General features: G+C 39.0%; 1 protein-coding gene across 8 annotated transcripts in view; it reads right to left on the bottom strand.

The window, feature by feature from the left end:
• Positions 1-18,611, bottom strand: part of TENM3 (teneurin transmembrane protein 3) — a 439,982-nt gene that overhangs the window by 176,336 nt on the left and 245,035 nt on the right. For all 8 annotated transcript variants that reach the window (XM_065899884.1, XM_065899885.1, XM_065899886.1 and 5 more), the window contains one exon: positions 3,224-3,461. In XM_065899884.1, coding sequence (XP_065755956.1) covers positions 3,224-3,461 — 238 coding nt within the window. The remainder of the gene's footprint in view (positions 1-3,223; positions 3,462-18,611) is intronic.

Raw genomic sequence — 18,611 nt, 5'->3', positions numbered from 1 at the left:
TACAAGAAATACTGAGCTCAAAGAAAAGGAGTCTTCAGAAAAGTTCTAAGCAAGTACTGGCGTTCTGTCTAGGCCCTGATTGTTACTTTTAGGAGATGATGAGATGATAAGAATATGCTTATAAACGGCAAATGCTTGTCCGCATCTTGATGTAACTCTAGATCTGAAACTCGCTGGAGATGGGCGACCAGAGCTACTCTGTTTAGTGGGTGGAAGTGCATAGTACACAATAACATCGACAGTCTCCAGCGGCAGCGACGGCTAAGTTCATTAGAGAAAGGAATACACACACTTTTATGCAAGCAAGAAACTGCTGGTGGGAAAGCATGCTTTTTACTAAATCAAAAGGAAAGCTACTGTTGAAACAGACAGGACACATCTTTTACGTCTTTTGTACCAAGTTTAGGTGCAAATGACTTGAGATTTTCATGGATTATTACATGCCACTTGTAACCAACTATTATCAGGATATGCTGAAAGGAGAAAAGGGGAAGAGACAAAGAGAAAAAACACCAGAGATCCTTATCTACACAGAACTGAATTTCAACCTTTATAGCTTACATCCTTTAAATGACAGTTTCAGAAAAGTGACAATCAGTAAGATGGGTCTATGTATAAATAGCAATAATTACCAGAGACGAAACTCTACACTAGATTAAAAAACAGTCAAAGGCAGACACAAGTCTGGATAAAGTCGTTAACATACTTGAAACTGAGAATCATACTCAATAGGGAACCTTAACTAAAAAAGGAAAAATCAATGATAAATAAGACTGGTTGTTCACCTCGAGTTCCAGCCAAGCGAGACTATTAAAGAAACCACAGTGGCACTATGTCAGTATAGTGGGAAATTTTCACACCTCTGCCTAGGCTGATTCACTGAGTACCTGAAAGTTGAAATGCCATTTTTTTTTGATTAGTAATATTATAAGATGTGAACATTGGAAAAGGAGAAAATAACAAAATTATACTACAGATTGAAAAATTTTAGCATGATGTACAATTTTCAAATTCATTGTACTTTCTATATATGTGTGTGAGAGTATCAACTGATAGATTTTCTTACTACGTCAATTCATAAAACCATAAAATGTAATTCCATTGATGGTTCACTAACGGTATCGCTTTGAAATGGAATTTCAAATGGTACGGCTTTGAAATCGCCCTGAGAGTGATTTCTCATACGGTCTGAACTTAGAGAAATCAACTACAATTTCACATATAGCTACTGTGGGTTGTCCTCTAAGGAGCTCCTTTCTTCCCTAACTTCCCAGCAACAAATATTCATTAGCACAATATGAGGAATAACAAGAACACACTTATCTTTCCCCCAAGTTATTCCAAATACCTGCTCTATAAGACGTGGCTTCAACTTTCCTATCACTGGGTTTTGAGGCTTTTGTGTTAACTACCACGTCCCCTAAATTAAACACATTTCTGATGACCTAACTTGGCATATTTCATAAATATCTGTCAAAACAATTACTGTCACCTACAATGCAATTATCCATATTCAATTTGATGACTCAACTGGAAAATTACTTTTTTCCTAATAAATTTTTTTCCAAATGTCAGTAGTGCATCGGTGTTGATTGTTCAGTGTGTGCTAATTAATGACACAGTAAGTTTAGCTCTGTGCTAAGAAGAAAACCTGTGTACGTGATGCTTTGTCTTTAAGTGAAAAAACCTGCTGTTGGCCTACTTCTGCACTTTCTAATTTTTCCCAGAAGAGTGTTCAATATTACAAAATAAATAATCAAACCCAACTACTCTTGGCTGACACTGTAGATGAAAAGACAAGGGTTCTTTGGAAACTTCTTTTTAGGTCAAGAGTAAAAGAAAAGACAGAAATACGTTACTGCTGACAACTAACTGTGAGGACATCCTGCTTGCTCGTCCGCAGGGCAGAATCGGTTTAGATCATGCAATTAATGGCAAAAAAAAAAAAAGGAATTTATTCATCATGAAACCCGTTTCTTCACCCAGAAGCTAATTTAAATGCTGACTTTAGCCAGGGGCTCTACGGGGCAGGGCACCCTCCCAGGAGGTCCAGAGCCCTCTGGTTTCTGGCTTTATGTGGTGATGAGTCTTTTTCTCTGAACCTACTGGAACCTTAGGGCAGGAAAGAAATAAATACCAATAGGAGTGTTAGAGGAACACGGCTGCAAAGCTGCCAATAGGAGACCCGTGAGTTAGGGCACCACACTCTTTGCTTGTGTGATGCGTAACACAAAGGAGATGCTGACTGTTGAGGTCCTGGCCAAAGGATGAAGGTAAGATTTTCTGTGCCCAGAGATATTTAAAAATGAAATGAATTAGCTCAAAATAGCTCCTACTGATCTACACTCTTGGGTGAGCAGGTTGCTAGCTGTGGCCTGAGGTGTGCTAGAAGTCATTAAGAACCTCACCAGCATGTGTCAGAGAAAGAGCACTGAGCTGGCAAAGGTTCTGGAAGCGAAGGGGTCCACAGGCCATGCTGAGGGCAGGCCATGCTGCAGAAATGGGGCAAAATGATTTTGTACAGTTACAGATTCTCAACTGCATGATGCAGACCAGAGGATGGAAATTTCAGGAATCATAAGGAAGAATTTTCGAACAGAATTGTCTAAACATGAATGGAAATAATGATGGAAGGAAACTTAAAGGTCCCATCTCCCTCATATTGCAAGAAACTAAAATATCCTTAACAAATGGTCCTCTGACTTGTTCTGAAGCATCAGCAGTGGGGGTCCACTACGATTTTAGGATGTGATGGACAAAACGGAGTCTGTGAAAAGCAGGGATGTCTGGAACCAAGTAGATGCTCAATATAATCACTGAATCATGGGCCTGAGAAACACATTTGCATTTCCATCCTTTTCTCTACATGCCTGATCATCTGTAGATAAGAAAAAAAATGGTAGCAAAGGAAAGTTTCACTGAAGCCATTTATTCTCATCTCTTGTAGGCTAAAAAAATGTGTGAAAAGGATAGGAAACTTCATTGGTCCAGCAACTAAAAGAGTACCAGTCATCTGGAACTGTTTCTAGAGAAGACAAAACAGAGAGTATATAAGAATGGTAAATCTCTCTTGGTGAGGAAAGGGTTGGACTAGTTTATCTTTCTATTTCAGATATTTAAAAAATATGGTTTGTTGACTGTTGTCAAACATGCATTCTCCATGCAGGTACATTGTGTGGTCCTAAGAATCAAATACTCTGAAAGTCTCAACTTCAAGGCTTACCTGCTTTCCAGTGGTACATTACTGCCAAGGACCCAGCTGTCCTGCAGCTGGACGGACTCGGGTGTGGTTTGCAGCTCGGCGGGCAAAGCAGCCGGCGGGGCCGGACTCTGGTTCCTTCTATTGGTCAGGGAGTTTCTATTGAGAGAAGTGATGGATGGATGATGCTGTGCGGAGTGTTGCTTATGGGAAGGTGGCAGAGGCTGCAGGGTGGATTGGCCTTGGTTGTTTGCAGGTTGCTCTGAAAAAAGAAATGGAGACATTATATTTATGTGTATGTGCACATACACATCTATACACACTACCCATTTCTTGGGGATCCACTGTAGATGAATTAGCATTAAAAACTGCACGTAGGGCTTCCCTGGTGGCGCAGTGGTTGAGAGTCCGCCTACTGATGCCGGAGCCTGTGCTCCGCAACGGGAGAGGCCACAACACTGAGAGGCCCGTGTACCGAAAAAAACAACAAAAAAACTGCATGTAAATCTATAACCTAATACATTTGCATATTGTTCTATTAAGCGGGTGTTCAGTGACATTCTCTAAGAGTAAGTTTACCCTTGATACACAAAGTTCTAATTAATATACCACAGATGGTAAAATTGCTTTTGGTTTTAATTTGTTTCAGATTTTTTTTTCATCTGGTTTTATTAACACCTACAGAAAATAGCATCTGACAGCTCCCCTAACGTGACTTTAGATTTCAGCTTTTTAAAACAAACCAACCCTGAAATTAAATGGGTAATTTCTGTAGAACACAAAGGTTTTGGAAGCGCATATAATCCCTATAATTATTTAATGGAGTTTTTTTAAGCTTTATTTAACTGCAATAAATTATTACAAGCTAGTTGCTAAACAGCAGTAGACTACTCTAGCACATTTCAAATAAGGCAGATCTGCACTGTGATCTACTAATAGACGCTAAGTATTCTTTAGCAGAAGGTCACTGTGTGAAGCAGATGTTTTTCATGGATATTTAACAGACTGAATCACAGCTGATTACAACGTCAGAAGACTCATATACTTAATGACTGTTACATCCATTAGAACACATGCAGAACAGATTTTCCAATTTCACAGTATGCAGTAGAACTACATTTTGGTGTAAGTCATTAAGTGATCAGAGCGACTCATGCCACTATGTCAGTGGTACAAATATTTTGTTCTAAACCGGAATCATAAAGGATCCAGCAACTTCAAAATATAAACACAACAGTGGGGTGTAACCAGGAAGAAATTCTCTAAAGCTAGTAAGTCATAAGTTAAAATACGCAAATGAATGGAACATTTGAGACCCACTTCTCATTCTCATTACCTAGCTTTGGACATGCTAGAATGCACAAATACTACATTTTAGCCAACAGACAGATGACTCCTTAATTTAATGCTAAACTTATTATGGTTCCGCACACATAAGATGTCAATTTTTGACTAACTTCAGTTCAGAGTGCAATATACCTTTAAAGTGTTGTATTAAACCATGCTATTAATATAAATGCACATATTGAAAGAGAACAGGAAACACAGGGACTATCTTTCATCTACAGTGTGAACTCCAGCAGTGATTGTTAACACAGTCTAACATTGTAGTTCTGGTTGCATGAAATGGATACATGATATGTAAGAGTTTGAATACATAGTATCAAACCTCTTTACAGGGTACAACAATTAAAATTACTCCTCCCACAGTGTATAATATCAGTAACACCATGTTTCCTGGGGTCTCTAATAATCTGTATCATATCATTTAACAACTAGTAATTTCTTACTCTTGAAATGAGGGACAGATATCACACCCAAATCTATGAAACAGAGCTGCTTCCTTGTACAAGTCACTATTCTTGAAGATTCCCATTCTGGAAACTATAGAAATCCTACTTGGTCCACTGTTTTGGTGCCCATGAAAAATTACGGAAGTCTAATTCTCAGTTAAAGTGAAATTAGCCTTTGAAGACATGGCAGGGTTAAAATAGCGCATACAGTTTTAATCGTGTGAGAATAAAAGAAACAGTTTAAAATTCATGTAAGATTTATTATTCAGGTATCATTTAACTACTTAGCTTTGCTGTTCTTAGCATCAGTGCATATGATTAGAATCTCTACAGATGTCTTTAAGGAACATTTCAAGAAGCTGTTTATAAGATGACATATAATAAGCTACAGTTACGGACTTCCCTGGTGGCGCAGTGGTTAAGAATCTGCCTGCCAATGCAGGGGACACGGGTTCGATCCCTGGTCGGGGAAGATCCCACATGCCGCAGAGCAACTAAGCCCGCGTGCCACAACAACTGAGCCTGCACTCCAGAGTCCGCGAACCACAACTACTGAATTCGTGTGCTGCAACAAGAGAAGCCACTGCAATGAGAAGCCCGCACACCACAACGAAGAGTAGCCCCCGCTCGCCGCAACTAGAGAGAAAGCCCACGCACAGCAACGAAGACCCAAACACAGCCAAAAAATGAATGAATAAATAAATAATAAAATTACTTTTAAATAAAATAAGCTACAGTTACGAGGGCCTAGACAAGGTCGGCCTCATAACAAAGAGAGAAAGAAGAGAAACATTTCATACGTAACAATACATAACAAGAGAAACAATACATAACAAAGTATTAAGACTGTGCCTAGGAAGAAGCAGATGACTCCATGTTTTTAAGTACAGCTCCATGAAAGAATGGTTTTATATTATAGATAGGTTACATAGAATAAATGATATATCAGATATTATACTATGTCGAGGGAAGAGCAGCATCGTAGAAGTCAGGGTACCAAATTTACTTCCTAACTCTGTCAGTCATCGTGATAGTGAGCCTCTGTTTCTTCAACTGTAATGTGGGGAATATTGCTTTCCAAAAAGTTTGTTAGGGTTTTTCATAGCATCTTATGAAAACCCGAACGAACTTTTTGGACAGTCCAATACCACTGTCCCATCCAGGTATTAGTGCAATCTAAAGATTCAGTGAAATGCACTCATTCATTCATTTATTCACACACGTCGTCATTCATCCCACAGGCATTTATCAACCTTCTATATTCTAAGGATCTGCTAAGTCAGTAACAGATGAAAGCACTGTGTAAATGATACAGCATTATAAATGTTAAGATTGTTACTGAAACATTAAAAGATTTAAGGTCTGTTATATATTTCATTATGCTGAACTTAAGATTCTTATTCTTTTTTAGTTTTTTAAAAAAAATTTATTTTTTATTGAAGTATTGTTGAGTTACAATGTTGTGTTAGTTTCTGGATTCTTATTCTTAAATCAAAATATAAATCGTGGGTTAAAACCTTCCATTTAAAACCTTCCAGAAACTAATTAGTTTCTGCTGCTGCTTTCTCCGGATTACTCATTCCTTTTGCAAGTATTCGTTAGGAGCTTACAATGTGCAAGACATCATGTAAACACCCTTCCTTTTTCCAGTTGTCTGAGGTTATTTCAGCACACGTGTTCTGTCTGCTGGGACCTCTTTTGATTTGACTACCTAATTAGGAGGCCTACCAATAAAATAAATCCAGATAATGAAAGCTAGGTTCAATCTTAAATTTGATGGAGGGCTTCCCTGGTGGCACAGTGGTTGAGAGTCCGCCTGCCGATGCAGGGGACGCGGGTTCGCGCCCCGGTCCGGGAAGATCCCACATGCCGTGGAACGGCTGGGCCCGTGAGCCATGGCCACTGAGCCTGCGCATCCGGAGCCTGTGCTCCGCAGCGGGAGAGGCCACAGCAGTGAGAGGCCCGAGTACCGAAATAAATAAATAAATAAATAAATAAAATTTGATGGAACAGAATAAGTGCAGAGTCTGAGCGAGATGGGGTGGATGGCCAGGAATTTAAATCCTGACGAATCACAAACAGAAGAAAATCCAAGGATTCGGTGGGAGGTCAACGCTAGTTCTAGAGATTCTGGCTTACAGGACGTGAGAAGTAGCTGGCGTATGCATTTATGTTTACCGACTTATTCAAGATAGATTACTTTTATAAAGTATAACAAGATAAAATAAAATTGAACATAGTCAGAGAGGAAGATAGAATAAAAGAAAACTGAAAGTGGTAAAGATAAAGCCAGATATGAGGTGAGTGGACAAAACGCCTGCTGTATATAGTTGTACACATGTTTAGAGAAGGGTACAAATCTGGCTCTAAATTACCTTGTTGCAAAGAGGGAAAAGAGGGAAACATGATCAGTTACCCGATTTGAAGTGTTTTTAAGATCAAAAAGTTTGCTTAAGAAAAGTACTGAGAATAGAGAGAACATTCTCTTTTCACCTCATAGGAAGACAGAAGAATACCCAGGGAAGTTCTATGACCAAGGTCCAAGGTGGGCACAAGGAAACAGAGAACAGGGCTTGGACTTGGAGACCAGCACTTAGAACCTAATAGAGGTGGGCAGATCCACCCAAGGACAGCCAAAACATCAACCGTAGCCTTTGCTTTAAGCTAATCCGCTGATACAGGCTTTGCATAGGCTTGAGAAAAAGTTTCAGATGAGACCTCACAGAGTCACCAAGTTCAGTGTTCCTGAAACATAGCTCTGAACATGTCATTTTATTCCTGGAAAACTCCAAAGGCGTTTTGCCTATAAAACATAAAGTGAACTCTAAAGGTGAATGTGATCCTTGTTCAAGATATCTTTGCAAACGTTACCCCCATGAATCTCTTGATGTATCCCTGTTCTAGTCAAGCTTGCTGTACGCACTGTATCTCCACCACAGCTTTCCACTTCTGTACAGTGGCTTCTATTTGAAACACATGTTCCTCCAACTTTCTATATCCAAACCCTGTGTATTTCAAGCTCTCAGAATGATGACAGCCCTTCTGTTTTCTTCAAGTAGAAATCAGTTATTTCTCCTGAGTCTTCTTAGAGTCTTTTATCTTTCTTCTCTTTTTCTTTTTTAAAATAAATGTATTTATCTTATTTTATTTATTTTTGGCTGTGCTGGGTCTTTGTTGCTGTGTGCAGGCTTCCTCTAGTTGCGGCAAGCAGGGGCTACTCTTCGTTGCGGTGCACGGGCTTCTCATTGCGGTGGCTTCTCTTCTTGCGGAGCACGGGCTCTAGGCGCGCGGGCTTCAGTAGTTGTGGTTCGCGGGCTCGGGAGTTGTGGTGCACGGGCTGAGTTGCTCTGCGGCATGTGGGATCTTCCCGGACCACGGCTCGAACCCGTGTCCCTGCATTGGCAGGCAGATTCTTAACCACTGCTCCACCAGGGAAGTCCCTTTTATCTTTCTTTTCCACGGCTCTTTTCACTTTTCCCTCTGTATTAGACCACTTTTATAGGTTTCGTGTCCCCTGTTAGACTCTCTATGGAGAGTCACCGTGGAACCCCTAAGGACCACACAGTGATACATACTCAGTAAATATCTGTTGAATGAATGACTATTGGTGAAGAAGTCAATGAAGGGGGAGTTGAAGTAGAAAGTGGGGCCTGCTCACATTGCCTTTTCTTTTTTTTTAACTGAAATATAGTTGATTTACAATGCTGTGTTAGTTTCAGGTGTACAGCAAAGTGGTTCAGTTACACATATGTATTGCCTTTAATTCTAAGGTAATTTGCAAACATGTCTTATTTCCCCAACTAAATTCTTAGATCCTGAAAGGCAGGGACTCTAACTTAAAGCTCTTTGGATTTTTCAGTATCTTCACTAAGCCTTGTGCTTCAAAGACTCCTAAAAATATGCTGAATGATTGGTGATACTTATGAAATAACAGGACCTTGGGAGGGGGGTGTCATCTCATCCAGGCAGGTACCATGTAACTCACTACAGAAACTGGTTTTTCAGAATATTTCTTTTGAATCATGGCAGATGTTCCAATATTTAAAATCTACCTTTTAAGATGTGTGAATAATAGAGAAATTACCTAAAATATATAAGAACATGTAAGATATAAATATATAAGATATGAAACAATACATAAAATATGTATTATAATTTGCCAAGTATAGCACGTTTTCCTTATATTTTAAAGCTTATGATTAAAAATCCTCCAAATTAGATATTTGAGAAAAGATGTAGGTTATTTTTTCCAAGTGGTCTTCCCTACTTTTTTTAAAAACAATTAAATTCTTGGCACTGTGCTTACTGGAAATTATACACTGTGCGTAACTAGTGCTGTTTCTTTCAGCCCATCTTCCTTTGTTCAAGTGCCTACCGCTCATATAACGTTCATGAAAGCCTGACAGCTGCTTGTTTTTATTTGATAAACTGGACACAAATGATAGCAGATATCTGTTGAAATTCACATTATAGTAATAAACATTAGACAGACTAGACTTCACTCATTGTGCTCAGCTCTTTGCCACCAAAGAAGTTAGCTCTTTGACAGAACACTGAAGGCCATCCCATTAAACCTATCAGCTGGGGATAAGCCTGGATCATAACATACACAGTAAGGTGTGCTGCCTACTAGACCACAAAAAGCTATTTGACAATGCAGTAGATTCCAGTTTAATCAAATTATAAAACCCAATTCCAAGCAAATGAAGGCATATTCACTGAGCTCCACAGGGGGAAGAAAAGAAACTTTTGACCACTTTCCTGGATAGCAACTCTGCTGTATGAGCCAGTGAGGTGGAGGGGCCATAGAGACAAATGACAATAAACATGGGAGACTTATTTTTCATGGGGTGTTTTCTTGAATAAGTTACATAGCTCTCTGAGCTTCATTTATTTTATAGTGCTTATTTAAAGGAATCTAAAAAGACAGGGCCTGACATATAGTAAGTGCTGAAGGCAACTTATTAAGCCGGAGGAAACAGCCATCTTCAGGGCAGAACATCACGAGGGAAGACAAAGTAACTCGGGAGCCTTGTCCGCGAGAAGCAAGAACACACTAGCCAATACCTCTGAAGAGGAAACGTCTTTCCTTGAACAGGCAACAAAGCAAGAATCGGAAATATCACAGGCATCAGAAATAAACTACTGTCTTGGCAGTTCCCAGAGAAGAGGGAATCTGATCTCTTAGTCATGAAGTTCAGCGGGTCTCTTTTTCCCATCTACTATAACCACAGAATCATGACAAGAATTTGAAAAAAAAAAAAGGAACATCTTTTTTTTTTTTTTTAACCTAACTGGGCATATTTGCTGGTTTGAATTTTTTTTTTTTTTTTTAATTAAAAGCCACTACAGGCAGCTTCCGGAGAGCTAGGTGCAACTCAGTCCAGCTCTCTCTGGTTCACGGCCTTGGGCTGAGGTCTTCGGGGGCCAGAGTGGAAATGGACTTTCAAACAGGAAAGTGGGGAGAGAAAATAATAGCTGCTGGGAGATACAAATACCCTTGTGTGGGTGCATGTCCACATGTGCCCCTTAAGGCTTTGGCGGGCTGGCTACAGATGTCCCCAGGGAAGAAGCACTCTATTTTGGAAGGGAGATGGAAGGCTAGGGGCTGACAGCTGTGCTGCTTTAAGATAATTGTTTGCAGTTTAAGTGGAGTGTGCTAACAAAAGACAAATGGGTGATGGGAGATGGAGGGCTGGAGAGAGGGAGGGGGAGGGAGGAAGGGAGGGGGAAGGAGGGGGAGGGAGATGAAGGACAGGGGATGAGGCTGGGGGAAGGGAAGAGAACCAAGGAAGAACAGAAACGTTTTTAACTTGACTGAACTACTAGAGAACCGGAGAAGCATTCTTCCTGTGGCTTGAGAATTCTTGGATACCAAAGACAGTGAGTTGAATTTATGAATAAACTCTGGTTCTGGACCCCCCCAGGAATTTACAAGATGCACAGACCGTGTTGAACTAGACAAACATTTAGAAGGAGCCACACCCGTTTACTGGGGATTAGCAATGGTGGGGTTAAAGCCTTTGTTTCTCTACCACCGAATTCATTCATTCTCACTTTACTTCCTGGCTGTATCGTTACCTTCTCCCACCTGTCTCAAGCAAAACTGAACTCTTTCGTAAAACAGGTCACCAAAACAAAACCTGTAAAGCACTTTGCTGTTGTATATTTTATTACCATATTAATTTTTTTTACTGAAGTACAGTTGATTTACAATATTTCATTAGTTTCAGGTGTACAGCATAGTGATTCAGGGTTTTTTTCTCTTTTGCAGATTCTATTCCATTATAGTTTATTACAAGATATTGGTATAACTTCCTGTGCTATACAGTAAATTCTTGTTGCTTATCTATTTTATGTGTAGTAGTTTGTATCTGTGACTCCCATACTCCTAATTTGTCCCTCCCTCCCTCTCCCCTTTGGTAGCCATAAGTTTGTTTCCTATGCCTGTGAGTCTGTTTCTATTTTGTATATAGATTTATATGTATTATGTTTTAGACTCCAATATAAGTGATACCATAGAGTATTTGTCCTTCTTTGTCTGACTTATTTCACTAAGCATAATATTTTCTAGGTCCATCCACGTTACTGCAAATGGCAATATTTCATTCTTTTTGAAGGCTTAGTAATATTCCACTGTAGATATATACACCATCTTCTTAAGCCAATCATCTGTCAATGGGTACTTAGGTTGTTTCCATGTCTTGGCTGTTGTAAACAGTGCTGCTAGTGACCAGGGCTTGGAGCGGATGCTCCAAGTATACAAGGACCAAATCATAGATAGCTTTTGCGTTTGAAAATCCCAATGTAATTCTTAGATTTAGCTTATTCTTTTGTTCCATTATCAACTAACTCAGTGGCCTTACAGAAGTTGCTTTTCCTTGATTTTCTAATGGTAAATTTTTCTACTGGTAAAAATGGTAAACACCTTCCTCATCTGGCTACATTTCAGGAGCTATTAGGAAAGGCATATTATAAATACAAAGTATTTTATGACACTGAAAATAGTACATTACATTAAAAATATCTCCTTTGCTCAGAAAATATCATAAATATTGCAGACATTTAGTTGACATTACATCCCTATGGAGAAAACAATTAAGTAGCAAGAATTTTCCTCATAAATGGGAAAAACTTGAGTTAAGAAAATATGTGTACTTAGTCATACCACAACTCAGTGGAGCCCAAATTGAACGAAAACATTTACATATTCAAGGTGCTTTCTTCTCCTCTCCTTTCTCACCCCCATCCTCCATACTATAATAAAAAGATAAGAAATGGTATAATGGAAATTAGGGAAGAGAGATCTCACCTCACTCAGAAAATCACTTTCACATAAACTTGCTCCTCTGGTTCGTTGTTTTATCTAGCGATTCTCACACAAGCTAGGTATTTGAAAGGGAATTGTCCATTTACATACCTCTGCAAGCCTTTGGTTAAAATATGGCACTGTGTAAAAACTGTCACCACAGTTTATCTGTCACTTAAACATTTCTGACAGTTGCACACAAATCAAATGAAAATGTAAAATGTGCTTTAAAAACCATAAAATACTATAAACATAAACAGCATTGTTCTCATCACCTTCACCATCAGACTACTGATTGTAAGGCTATTTATATAAAGATATTTGAGTATGAAAAACCTTGAAGATACACAAGAAGATGTAAAAGGACGATCTGTACTGGCCAGAAGGCATTATTTAATCAGCACACGTGAACTGGTTTACTGTTCTTACTGAGTTAGTGAGAATTTGGTTCCGTTTCTTTACGGTCATTCCTTGCAATGAGGATTAGAAGAAATCATCAAGGTCTGAGTCTTTTCAACCTTTGCATTCTTTTTTCTTTGAGAGTCCGGTGTATTTTCTGTTTCTAGCAATGTGGCAACCTGGATTAGCTGTCAAATCCCTTGCTATGAAATATCCAGAATTGCTGGGTTAAATACAGTAAATACCTTTTGGACGATTTCATTTAGTGTATCTATTGTCTAACATTTGCCAGGCTCTGTTGCAGGCATTGAGGATACAGCAGTGAACAAAACAGCCAACAATCTTAGCCCACCAGTGGAATGTGAACTTTAGATTAATATAACTGAATTAGAAAGAAAGGATGGGCCAGAAACAGAGGGGAGAGAAAAACTGTTGAGTGCACATGAGCCAACACTGTAGCTTCCCTGGGGAGACCTGCCAGCCTCTGTAATATTTCAATGTACAAGCGAGCGTCAAGAATCCATGCCTCAGCTGTTACTGAGACCCCTACATACAGCCTGGACACGTAAAGTGCTATACCCTCAGTCTAAGAGTAGACTTAAAAAACCTTCTCATTGCAGAAAGACAATAAGCAATCTTGCTGTGCTGTCTTGAACCTGGATGGGGAGGAAAACAACTTGTAAACATTTCAGCTGGTAGCCTGGGCTTCGCTGGAGTCGGAGTATGAAGTTGAAACTTTTACCATCAACATAGTTCTGGGACCCCCAAGCCAAGAACTTAATATTAAAAGTGGTGCTCATCAGTAACACTACCCCCCTCTCCCCAAGGACCCAGAAGAAGCAAATGCAAAACTTGTTTGGAAGAATACGCTCTCAACTCAAGTCACAAAGGATTTCCACAGAAAAAACCCTACTTTCAATGAATTTACTGTCTAAAATTACAAAACTTAAGAGAAAACATCTACCTTGAGTCAAAATCTACAGACAAAACAAAAAGCAAAAATTTATCTCCCTGAACTTCCGATAATATGGCCATAAGATAAAACAATAAGTATGTTTAGAATGATTACAGATTTAAAAGAAATTAGGAACATGAGAATAAGAGACCATGAAAAAAGAAGGAGCGGTTACAAAAAAAGGTAGAATGTGTTTGCAGACACTGAAGTTAGAAACTTACTGGGTGGTTCAAACAATACATTAAATACAACTGTAGAGAGTACCAGTGAGTTGGAAAAGAGATCTGGGAAAATCACTCAGATGGCATCAGAAAGACCTAGACTGCTTAAATATGAAAGAGTAATTCAAAGACAAAAAAAGAATGAAAGAAGGCTCAATATACATTCAGTGGGAATTCCAGAAGGCGAGAATAGAGTTTTCTTTGGAGCTACTTAAACAGCTTTCTACAAAGTTCCTAATATCACACAAATGGCTGTCAAATTATAGAGAACGTAAATTTATTCACCTCTCTTTCGTGTCGTATGAGTTATCTCTGCTATTCTCTTTTTTGTTCCTGTCAAGCACCCTAACCTGCTTTAGTGGGTGGAAGCAAATGGAAATGGTTAAACTAGTTCCTCTCTCAATATACTTAACGCCAATAATGCCACGGACACATTATCCTCTACAGAATTCTTAGTTTTCCATAACCATTTTTTTTTTTACAGAATCATACATAAAACTTACATATGCATAGAAAAATGGATCTAAATACCTTTTGAATGTCTCAGTATATGTTTCAGGATATCCTTCTACCCATTTAAAAAATATTTTACCTGAGAGAGTAAGCAAAAAAGGAAAAATCTGTCCCAATCTTGACAAGGAAGAACTGCTGACACAGAATCAACAGACGCTTTTCTCTCCTCTCTGATTTCCTAATGGACATTTGATTTTAGTGCAATTAAATTTTACTGACTTGAAATGGAGTATATGGTATGATATAAATAAAGCACATTTTGGAATATGGATAAGAATAGGCTGGAAGGCAACTAAAAGCTATTACTATGTGATAAGTGGCTTATAAAGAGTAAGAAAAGCGAATTGAATGTCCCAAGTAATGCAGAATTTGTTATGCTATTCAGATAACGTATTCTTTATCACAAAGAAAATGTCTGGTATAGAAGGAAAAGTACTGGAAAAGGAAACAGGAGACGTAGGGCTGAGTACTTGCTTTATCCGACTAAACATAACCACATATAAACCAACTAACTTCTGAGCCTCAGTTTTTCTCCTCCTCAAAGAATAGTGCTGGTGGCGGGGCGGATGGGTCATGCAGTGAATTCTAAAGCTTTTAGCTTTATTTCAGGCACTATACAATATTTTCTTGAAACATATTAGTGTATGTTATAAATATTAAAAATTTAAGGTAATTAAAAAACCTCATCATAGTATCTTAAGTTATACACGTAAAACATTTAAGGGACATATAGTAAAAAAAATTACTTCACTTCAAATGTAAACACGAAAACTCTACCATATTATTTCTTATCATAAATACTCTACCATATTATCTTATGTTATAAATACTGAAAATAATTTTTTTTCTAAAAAAAACACTGTTACCTTATGTTGTAACTAGTAACATCTTAAGGTACATATAATTAAAATCATTTTATACCAAATTTCAATTTACTTCAGATTTCAATTGTTAAAACTGCTTGTGAAAACAGCTATGTAAAAAGTCAGAATGGAACTTTCAAACTTAAATAAAACTGACCTGTTTTTGAAAAGTTATGATGACAATTATAATACAGTTTAAAAATTACAGCTAGGGCTTCCCTGGTGGCGCAGTGGTTGGGAGTCCGCCTGCCGATGCAGAGGACGCGGGTTCGTGCCCGGTCTGGGAGGATCCCACGTGCCGCGGAGCGGCTGGGCCCGTGAGCCGTGGCCGCTGAGCCTGCGCGTCGGGAGCCTGTGCTCCGCAACGGGAGAGGCCACGGCAGTGAGAGGCCCGCGTACCACAAAAAAAAAAAAATAAAATAAATAAAAATAAAATAAAAATAAAAATTACAGCTAATTAATCAATTATGGGAAAAAGATTCAGCCTACTTTACCTGAACCTTTTTCTAATTTTATTTTATTTATTTATTTTTGCGGTACGCGGGCCTCTCACTGTTGTGGCCTCTCCGTTGCGGAGCACAGGCTCCGGACGCGCAGGCTCAGCAGCCATGGCTCACGGGCCCAGCCGCTCCGCGGCATGTGGGATCTTCCCGGACCGGGGCACGAACCCGCGTCCCCTGCATCGGCAGGCGGACTCCCAACCACTGTGCCACCAGGGAAGCCCTCATTTTTATTTTTTAAAATATTTCCGGAACTACAGGAAAAATAAGTGACTAGAGAATACAGAGAAAGTACCCAGCAACCCTGCTGCTCTGGTCCCCCCCCCCCCCCCGCCGCAGCCAAATATTAATTTTGCCATTGATCTTCTTCCTTAGCATATTGTTTGATGTCATATTTGTTATCTGACAGTTTATTGAGTCCACATTGTCTGTCCACGTCTTACATAGAAATAGAATCAAATTTTTAGTTTCCTTCCAATCATATTATGGCCTCTAAGCAGAGATGTGTGTTATCGCAAACATTAAACATTACCTAGAGGCAACATGGACCGAATGGAACCCAGGGAATCCTTCCCATTCTTGGCATTTGCGATGAGGGTGATCTGTTAGGTGGAAACCATGTTATGATGCTCTGTGATTAAAAAGGAAATAGAGTCAGAGTTTAAGCTGACATATGCATACTTGCTGAATTCCCTTCTCTGTCATTATTACTTTGGGGATAACGTGTGTGTGTGTGTGTATATGCATGCATAACACTAAAAGCCTGTTCCCAATACACATTTTTCTGCTGCTTTAATGACTGAGCACCAATGGAGAGCAGGATGGTAGAGTGAAAAGAATACTAAATCTGGGAGATATAATGAAAACCAGTATCCAAGTGAGATCATGCATAGGAAAGTGTTCCATAAACTGCAAAGTGAGGCGCTGTCATTGTTTGGGAGATCAACGATACGTATTTTCTGAGGCTTTGTTGCACCTTTAAAAATGGTAAGCACGATTTGTTCAGGCTGGAAGCCTGTGTCTTCCTATAGGATGCTAATTGCCTCTAGAAGCCTTCCTCTCAAAATAGAGGTTTAAAAAGAAGCTGGTGACTGAGATACCCTCTCACAGATCTTCTGATCTTTTATTTCATGAGTCTACAGATTTTTTAATGCCAGTTGGTGAAAATTTTCCATAGAAGAGGTAAGTAAGCAACAGATTACAGCAGGGAAGAATAAGAAAGACCTGGACTATCGGTCTGCTCGTGCCGCCATGACGGAATACTGCACCTGGGGTGACCTTAGCAACGGGAGTGGACTTTCTCAGGGCTCTAGAGGCTAGAAGTCCCAGATCGAGGTCCAGCAGAGCCATTTTCCCGGGAGGGTTCTATTACTGACTAGCAGGAAGAGAACCCTCCTGTGTCCTCACAGGGCTGGAGAGAGAGCTCTCTGGTGGCTCTTCATATCTGAACACTAATCCTATCAGATCAAGCCTCACCCATACCATCTCATTTAACCTTAGTTACTTCGTTAGAGGGCCTATCTCCAAATACAGTTATGGGGGGGGCTTAGAGTTAGGGAAATACGAATTTGGGGGTAGGGGAGGACACGAACATTCAGTCCCTAACACCTGGGTTCAAGCTCCCTGTCTGAAATTTAGTAACTGTGCAACTCTGAGCAAATCAATTTCATGTTCCAAATTCTCTGATTACTCATCTCTAAAATGGGGGTGAAATGTGGGGATTAGAAGAGATAATGTCTCTTAATTTCCAGACTTTACCCATTTATTCAAATAAAGCAATAAAATTATTTTAATCCTTTTTTTTTAGGCCAGAGAAGATGTTTATGTGTGAGTATGCCCATAAGGTAATTTCCTTCTACAGGGATGTCTTTAAAAACATTCTCTTCTCATTTCTAAATTTATAAAGGCAAATATACACCTAATTATTTTACTATAGTGTCTCTTAATATCATTCAATTAGAGTGTTTTCTTAGGATAACGTATCACTAGCATAAAAGATGGAAAGAAACGTACATTATTAGAGAAATAATTCCCTGTATTTGCAGGGCGGCTGGCTAAAATGTATTTCGATCCTGTAGACTGAACTCATACTTTAAGTACTGAATTGTATTCTTTGCATTTAAAGCAGCACACTAGGAAGTGATGTTCCCACGGAAACACGTGAAAATGTAAAGATGAATGAAACAACTTTATGTTTTACGGCATTTACTTTGAAAATCTGATTAAGATAGATGTCTTCAGCTCATAATTCTTCAATGTCACAGTCATAGTTCCCATCAGCAAGATGTTTTAAAGGCTTTCGATTAATATTGCATGCCAGAACTGAAATTACATCCTTTGTCGTTTAGTTCTTAATGGTGCAAGTGATACCTATCAAGCAGTGTTATATGAAGCGTGTGTGATTTTTATTGCAGGCTGTTTTCACAAATCTTTATCAGGTTTCACAAAGACTGCTTGGGGTTTACAATAAATATGTCCTTCTGCTGAAAACCATACTGATTCTTAAAAGTGAGGTGAAACTTGGATTATTAGAATTTACTTATCGATAAAAAAAACTACTTGGATCTGCTGTATTGCCATTTGCAAGTAGTCTTGAATATATCTGCTTTTACCCAAATCTTTTAGTAAATCACTGTTATAATATATGCAAAGTATGTGTCAAATACACATAGCTCACGAAGCCTTCTTCAGTAAGCAAGCACATCACCTGCCTAGTAAGGAAAACACAGCTGGATGTGGCTGCAGCGCACACTATTGAACGTCGGCTGGGATTGTGCCGCAAAAGTGTATGTTTCATTTTTTTAAATATAATTACTAATTTATTTTTAAAGAGGAACCTAGGGTCCTGAAAAATAATTT

Source organism: Phocoena phocoena, chromosome 21, assembly GCF_963924675.1.
Source record: "Phocoena phocoena chromosome 21, mPhoPho1.1, whole genome shotgun sequence".
NCBI lineage: Eukaryota > Metazoa > Chordata > Mammalia > Artiodactyla > Phocoenidae > Phocoena > Phocoena phocoena.
The sequence above is the reverse complement of the archived record's forward strand: the minus strand, read 5'-3'. Positions and strand labels throughout refer to the sequence as shown.